Here is a 7,272-nt window from a genome sequence, read left to right on the forward strand (position 1 = left end):
ACATAAATTTCCCCAAACACTACAGAAAATCATGCAGCACACTCACCATTTACAATCTAGTGCTGAACCAGTCAATGGAAAGATTCCAGTTGACTTCAGTGAGCTGTGGATCAGACCTTCTGCTACTGCACCTCACTGACTTACACACAATGATGCAAAATCAAAGGCAATGTAATTCATTAAACCTACATACAACGTAATTCATGAAACCTATATTACTTCTCAAAACACACACGTTTATATGGTCAGCATATAACAGATTGTTTGTTCAGGATGACGGTGGAGAGATGTTCACTGTGGGACTGGAAGGGAACTGGGTGAGGTTGAGAAGGGAAATTGATGACTTAAATTTTGATGAGATAGGACTTTTCATTTGCATTCATGGGTCATAGAGTCTAGTATCTTTAACGCAAAGGTCATTAAGTTTTCTGTGTGAGACAGTATGAATATAGCCATTAATATTACACTTTTCTCACTGAAGAATTGCAGATAAAACCAACATGCATTGCTTTTTGCCAATGTTCTAGCACAAAATGTTACTGTTTGATGTAAAACATGTGTACATGTATAACTTAACTCAGAGTATGCAACTGTCCTTTGCAAAAGTTAACACTGGTATTAAAAGCTATTAGGTCATTTTTGAACAACTGGCTAGGGAAAAAAAAAATCTTGTTCTACACCCCTGGTATTTCTTAAATGTCATTCCATTTAAGATTCAAGAATGTCTGTTTGTTTGAGAATGCAAATCATGGGAGTAGTGTTGAAAGTGAAATATAATTTTTTTCAAACTTTTCTTTCTCTTGATTATCACACATGTATATTGGGCCATCTTGCCTTCTTAATCTAGTGTGTACATATTAATGTTCTGTAACAATGATCCAAGCCTACAAACACACACACTGTACTCAGATGAGTAAACCCAATGATTTCAGTGGAGTTACACACTTGAGTAAAACTACTTTTGTGGATAAGTGTTTGCAGGATCAAATCCTAAACCATTTTAAGGGAGACTAAGGGCTAGACTAAGGGCTAGATCTTCAGCTGGTGAAAATCATCATGTCTTCACTGGTTTCAATGGAACTACCTTGATTTACACCAGCTAAGGATCTGGCTGTAGGCCACTGAGATGGCACAGATTCCACGAACACTAAGTTACTACCAGATTCTACCGTTCTTGATCTTGTTGAGTAGCATCTTCATCCATCAGTGGTGCTATTGAAATCAATGGGGCTAAATGTGGAGTAAGGTGCCACTAAACACAAGTAAAGGGTAACCCTGGAAGTGTAACAGTAATTCTCATTAAGGTATAATTCTTTATACAAATGGATTTTGTTTACCTGTTGAGGGCTGTAATCTTTGAAGGATGAAATCCACAAGCAGACCCCTCAAACACATCACAAAACCTTTATTAGTGTGTTTATTGGTGACACGGATTACAGAAACCAAATGGAATTAAATAACATTTAACTTGAAATTGACCACAGACTCAAGAAATACAGGTCACAGTTGGCAAGGCAAACTTTTCAATACACTGGGTTGCTTAAGTTATTATTACGCTGTGAAGGAGGAATTTCCCTTATTTGATTCTAAATAATTCAGGATATCATTATTTTGTGTCTTTCAGACAATTCCTTTGGCAATAATTTCAATTTGTTTAGCTTTTATTATATAAAAATATAACAAATTTTCCTTATATACAAACATTACATTACACAATATACAGGTTAAAAACACTACAAAAATAGCAGGCCATAGGTGAACTAAAAGCAAAAGAACAGGATAGGGGAAAAGTTAAATACTGCACATTTCATAAAAATTACATTAACTACATACAGTTTTTTGTTTGCAAATACCAAACAGTATTGATGTGATTGGCAATCTTTCCCAACAGCTTCATTTTTAAGGCACGTCTTGCATATTTATATGTACAACACTGAATCTGGCCAATAACTTAAGGGCTCTTATGACCTAGTAGTGTATGTGTATGCGTGTGCTTGGATGGGGAGCGTGCAGCATTAAACCTTTTCACTAGTGTCAGTCTGGGGGGCTAGGTATCTAGTTGAAGGGGCTTGGTATAGGGGCACCCCAATCTCCTGAAGTTCTGGAAGCCTCCCAGAGCGAGGAGGGGACAGCAATGTGATTGTCCTGTCAAAGTCTCTGTGTAACACTTTCTCGTAGACACTCTGCAGTCCCACTGTCTTGGGCAGCTGGGCCTGGTAGTAGTTGTCCCTGCGAAGGGGGTCCCTGGGCAAGGAGGTGCTTTTGCAGAAGGTGGACAGCTGAGCTGAGGGATGAGGAGACGAGTGAGGGTTGGATCGGCCACAGGATGGGCTCCAGCAGCGGTCCGAATGGCCCAGGATTTTGCATTCAGCAGTACAAGCCCATAATCCTAAAAATACAAACAAAAACCTTAGACCTGTAATCGCTGGAGAAACAGCCACATAATTCTGAGCTCATCAGAGAGTTACTGCCCAGATCATCAAAAGCTTAGAACGATGGGGGCGGGGGAGGTGGAGGAACAATACTTCAGGACACTGCTACAAAGCATACTCTGCAAGCTATTATTATTCCATTTAGCTAGCAAGCCCTAACTCACAATGTATGTCAGCAGGAAGAGCTTTTCGAAAATGAATTTTATAATAGGCTGGCTGCTTCTAATTTGCACTATGTGCTCGACATGCACGTAGATACTTAAGTTGCATGCTGTGAAAATGCTGGCAGGGCTACTTCTGCAGTGAGTGCTGCCTTGGAAAGATGTAAAAGGTGTGACTGCTATAAAACTGGTCCAGTCAACTCAATGTACCTTAGATAGATAGATAGATCCTTTTACTCCTGGGCCAGTTTTTATTTTCATTGCAGCCAGTCTGTGCTGTGAAATGGACCGAACCCTTACCATTCTGCATGTGAGTGATGAGATCCTTCTTCAGGGCATCCCCACTGATGTCAGAGTCACTGTCGTTAAAGTCGCTGTCGCCTTTGCCACTATCTTTGCCACTGAACTTTTCCGCTTCTCGGGCCGATATGGTGTTGAAAGAATGACCCTTCCAGATGGCCACTGGTTGGGTGGATTCTTTGCTATAATTAGGAGCAGGGACATAGGACTGGAGGGGATTGGAAGGGAGTGCGGGAGAAATAAGCATATGTCAACATCACAACCTTATTAAGATTCCCCTCTTCCAAACCGCCCATACCTCCTTCCAGTCCCCCAGATGAGTGCAGTACGACCTTACCTCCCCGTTAGTTGCCCTAAGTCGTTTCTGACCCTCGTAGAGACAGGCATTCACAGTACTGGTCTCAGAAGAGGAGACCTCTTCTGCAGGTGGAGAAGGGGCTGGGCTGGTGAAAGAAGCTTTGCTGGGAAAGGATCGCGCTTCAAACACATTCCCTCTGGGGCTGCTATCCTCCTGCCTCCCCTTCTCTAGGTGGGAGATGTCGATCTGCTCTGTCAGGGGCCCGTTGTTCTTGATCTCGGTCTCCTTCTTGCGCTTGTTGCAGGTGGTTGCAATGGTGATGATGGCCACCAGCAGCAGGGTGCAGCTCCCAGCTAGGATGATGATGACAATCAGGGGAATGTCCCACTCCAAAGCCTTCCCCTCCCAGGAGCTTGGCTTGGCCACCTCTTGGCTGCTGGAGGGTGCCGTGGCAGTCACCAGGAAGTTGATTGTGGCTGTGGTGACAAGAGGGGGCCTGCCATTGTCAGTCACGGTGAGGATGACTTTGAACACCTGTCCCAGCTCTTTGGACAGGTCCCCCCTGAGCACAATCTCGCCTGTCTTCTTGTTGATGGCAAAGAGCTCTGGCTGCTGCGGCTCCTCCACGAAGGAGAAGGTGAGCTCCGCATTGACCCCATCGTCCGCGTCTCTGGCTTTGATCTGAGCCACCAGGGAATCCGGGGGTGCCTGGCTGGAGACCCCGATCTCCACGGAGCCGTTGGCGAGCACGGGGTGGGTGATGACCGGGGCGTTGTCATTCTGGTCCACCATCCTCACCTTGATCAGGGCGCTGCTGGACAGCTGAGGGGAGCCCCCATCACTCGCCTGGATCCTCAGGTCCAGCTGCTTGAGGATCTCATAGTTGAATGTCCTGAGGGCGTAGATGGCCCCGGTGGCCGGATCCACAGAGACGTAGGTGGAGATGGGGGCGCCCAGGACCTGTGTCTCCAGCAGCCGGTAAAGCACCTTCCCGTTGCGGCCCAGGTCGGGGTCGCGGGCCACCACGGTGGCGAGGTAGGCGCCCGGCGGGTTGTTCTCCAGCACCGCCACCTCGTAGACGGGCTTGGAGAAGAGCGGCGCGTTGTCGTTCTCGTCGCTCACGCGCACCGTGTACTGCCGGACGGTCTTGAAGGGCGGCGAGCCCAGGTCCTCGGCCACCAGGGTCAGGTTGTACTCGGCCACGCGCTCGCGGTCCAGCGGCGCGGCGGTGACGAGCACGTAGCTGTCGGCGTAGGCGCGCTGCAGCGCGAAGTGCTCGTGCCCGTAGAGGGCGCAGCGCACCTGCCCGTTGGGGCCCGAGTCCCTGTCCGAGGTGCTGACCAGCGCCACGAAGCTGTCGCGCGCCGCCGCCTCGCTGACGTAGGCCACCCCGGCGCCGGCGGGGGCGCCGCTCAGGGGGCTGACGCTGATGCCCGGCGCGTTGTCGTTCACGTCGGCCAGGCGCACGATGACTTTGCACGTGGCCGCCAGGGGGCTGGCGCCCCGGTCCTGCGCCTGCACGTCCAGCTCGTAGGTCCGCTGCCGCTCGTAATCCACCGGCCCCTCCAGCGTCAGGCGGCCCGAGAGCGGGTCCAGCCGGAAGAGCTGCCGCGCCTCGGCCGGCACCTGGCTGCCGAAGCCGTAGACGATCTCGCCGTTGGGCCCCTCGTCGGCGTCGGCCGCCTCCAGGTCCAGCAGCAGGGAGCCCCGCGGCGCGTCCTCGCCCAGCTCCACCGTGACCGAGCCCTGCGGGAAGGCCGGGCTGTTGTCGTTGGCGTCCAGCACCCGGACGCTCACCGTGGCCGTGCCCGAGCGGGCCGGGCTGCCGCCGTCCTGGGCCACCAGCTCCAGCGTGTAGGCGGCCTGGGTCTCGCGGTCCAGCTCCTGCAGCAGCACCAGCTCGGCGCTTTTCCCGCCGTCCGCCCGCGTCTGCGCCTCGATGCCGAAGTGGCTGTTGCGCGAGAGCCGGAAGCTCTGGATGGAGTTGGAGCCCACGTCCGGGTCCAGGGCGATCTCCAGCGGCAGGCGGGTGCCGGGCGCGGCGCTCTCGGACACCTCGAGCGGGATGTGCGCCTGGGGGAAGCGCGGCGCGTTGTCGTTGATGTCCCGCACCTCCAGCTCCACGTGCACCAGCCGGTACTGCTCCTGCCACAGGCTCACCACGTCGAAAGCCAGGACGCACTGGAGGGACGGGCCGCACAGCCGCTCCCGGTCGATCCCTGCCTCGCCGATGCTCAGCTGCCCGTCCCCCTCCCGCACCCGCACCAGCGAGCTGTTGCTGAACTGCTCCATCAGGCGGAAACTTATCTCTCCGGGCGCTTTCACGTGCATCTCTTCTGCCAAAGTGCCGATGACCGTGCCTGGCGCGTCCTCCTCGTAAGTGCGGTATCTCACCGTCTTGCAGAGGGTGACCGAGAGCAGCCAGCAGAGGTAGAGGAGGCGCGGCGGAGAGGAGAGGCTGCGCCCGTCCCTAGCAAGACCCATGTCACCTGCACAGAATTGCTAACCTGAAAGGGGCTGAGGATGCGGAGAAACGGCTGTCCAGTTGTTAGGGCGTGCGTCGGCCCCTAAAGCAAGAGGAGAGGGGAGGGTAACTCTCCTGCTCCCAGGCGCAGATCATGCATGCTCTGCTCTGCAAGGCAAATGAGCCGATTGCTTACAGTTGCCCTAACCCGAGAGGTGCCAGCGATGCCGGTGCGCCAGGCTCAGTTTATCCAGCTTCTAAGGCGGACTGCGTCTCCTGAGGCTCTTTAATAGACGCAGATATGCAAATTTTACGGAGCCAAGCAGCCAATGGCAGGCGCTCTTTTCACACTGCTCTCCTGAAAGCCTCGCAGAAAATCCCTTTAATGTGGAAAAGGCTTAGAGAGGAAAACAAGAAAGGAAAATTAGGGAATCTCTTCTTTGTTTTCTTTAACTCTTTTTTTTTTGAAGGCTAGCTGCAAATGAGTTGGCACAGGGAGCGTGGAGTAAAATGCGCGGAGTGTTTTGTTAATTGTACCACTTCAGCACCCTGCTGTTGAACAGGTGCCTTGTGTGTGAATATCTGCTCTTCTGAGCTACTCACTTAAAAACGCAGAGAAATAGCTTGCTTGGGCTGTGTGCGCGCGCGTGAATGTGTATTTATTATGTGTGTCTGCCTATGATTATCGATTAATAAAGTGCTGCGCAATGCATATATAGCGGGGGTTGATTTTCTTTCCGTTGATTTCTGTATTGATCATCAGAGCAAGCCCCTAAACGAGATTGAAGGATTAACTGAAAATTGATTTTATTCAGATTTGTGCACATAATTGTGCTTTACTCGCGTGAGATCCTGTGATCAGACCTGTAATTTGCCTTTCAGAAGATATTCTTAGAATGCTTTAGTATGCATGTCACTGACCAAGTGGCTTTCTTAAGCCTTGCGCACTAGCAAGCAAAAAAAAAAAAAAAAAAAAAAAAAAAAATTCCAAATAGGATTTAGCATAAGCTTGTGGAGATTTGGAAAGGTTTCAAAGATCAGACTGTATCAAAGGCTTATGAAGCTCTCGTTAGCTGTAGCAATATAATAGCATGGCAGGCTATCCCATTTGAGGCACCAATGTCTGTATTATTTCACTATGACAAGCTAAAGGGAAAGAAAGTTGAACAGTTTCCACAGAGGACTTGGGCTAAGTTGAATATAATGAGCAAACGCCACATGTATCCATTATGTCCCTCTATTCATTCCCAATCACTGCCATAACTCTTTGACTAAACGATGATGGGCGCTGAATTACACACAATGCCCAGCTCATATTAAAATACATTTAAGATCTATCCCTCCTGATGCCCTGTTACGCCTATTTAGAGGATTTTCTTTTTGTCCTAATAGGGCCTCTCTGGGAAGCAACACTAGTCTCGTTCTAGAAGAACAAAATAACAGCATGAGGTTGAAACCTGGCACGAACCGTGGGGAACTAAACCATCTGCCTTGAAAAGTATGAAGACATAGCAGTGAGTCACCAAGTTTTACTAGTCCTGCAGTCCAAGGGGATACTGAGACAGCGCATGCACGTGCATTCATTGGGGTCCCCCCCGCTTTATGTTAGCTCTAAGC

At 50.1% G+C, this 7,272-nt stretch overlaps 1 protein-coding gene across 1 annotated transcript; it reads right to left on the reverse strand.

Moving 5' to 3' along the window:
* Positions 1–1,385: 1,385 nt before the first annotated feature.
* PCDH8 (protocadherin 8) lies at positions 1,386–5,923 on the reverse strand. Its single transcript, XM_048851562.2, has 3 exons — positions 3,231–5,923; positions 2,894–3,101; positions 1,386–2,389 (listed from the first exon to the last, which is right to left on the reverse strand). The coding sequence occupies exons 1-3, from the start codon at positions 5,673–5,675 to the stop codon at positions 2,016–2,018; spliced, it is 3,027 nt and encodes a 1,008-aa protein (XP_048707519.1). The 5' UTR covers positions 5,676–5,923; the 3' UTR covers positions 1,386–2,015.
* Between the last annotated feature and the right edge of the window lie 1,349 nt (positions 5,924–7,272).

The sequence above is a fragment of the Caretta caretta genome, chromosome 1 (assembly GCF_965140235.1).
Source record: "Caretta caretta isolate rCarCar2 chromosome 1, rCarCar1.hap1, whole genome shotgun sequence".
In the NCBI taxonomy this organism is placed as follows: Eukaryota; Metazoa; Chordata; order Testudines; family Cheloniidae; genus Caretta; species Caretta caretta.

Coding starts and splice junctions, on each gene's coding strand:
- PCDH8 (XM_048851562.2), bottom strand. CDS start 5,675: ATGGGTCTTGCTAGGGACGGGCGCAGCCTCTCCTCTCCGCCGCGCCTC. Junction 3,102..3,230: donor TTAGGGCAACTAACGGGGAG/GTAAGGTCGTAC, acceptor AATCCCCTCCAG/TCCTATGTCCCTGCTCCTAA. Junction 2,390..2,893: donor CATCACTCACATGCAGAATG/GTAAGGGTTCGG, acceptor TTGTATTTTTAG/GATTATGGGCTTGTACTGCT.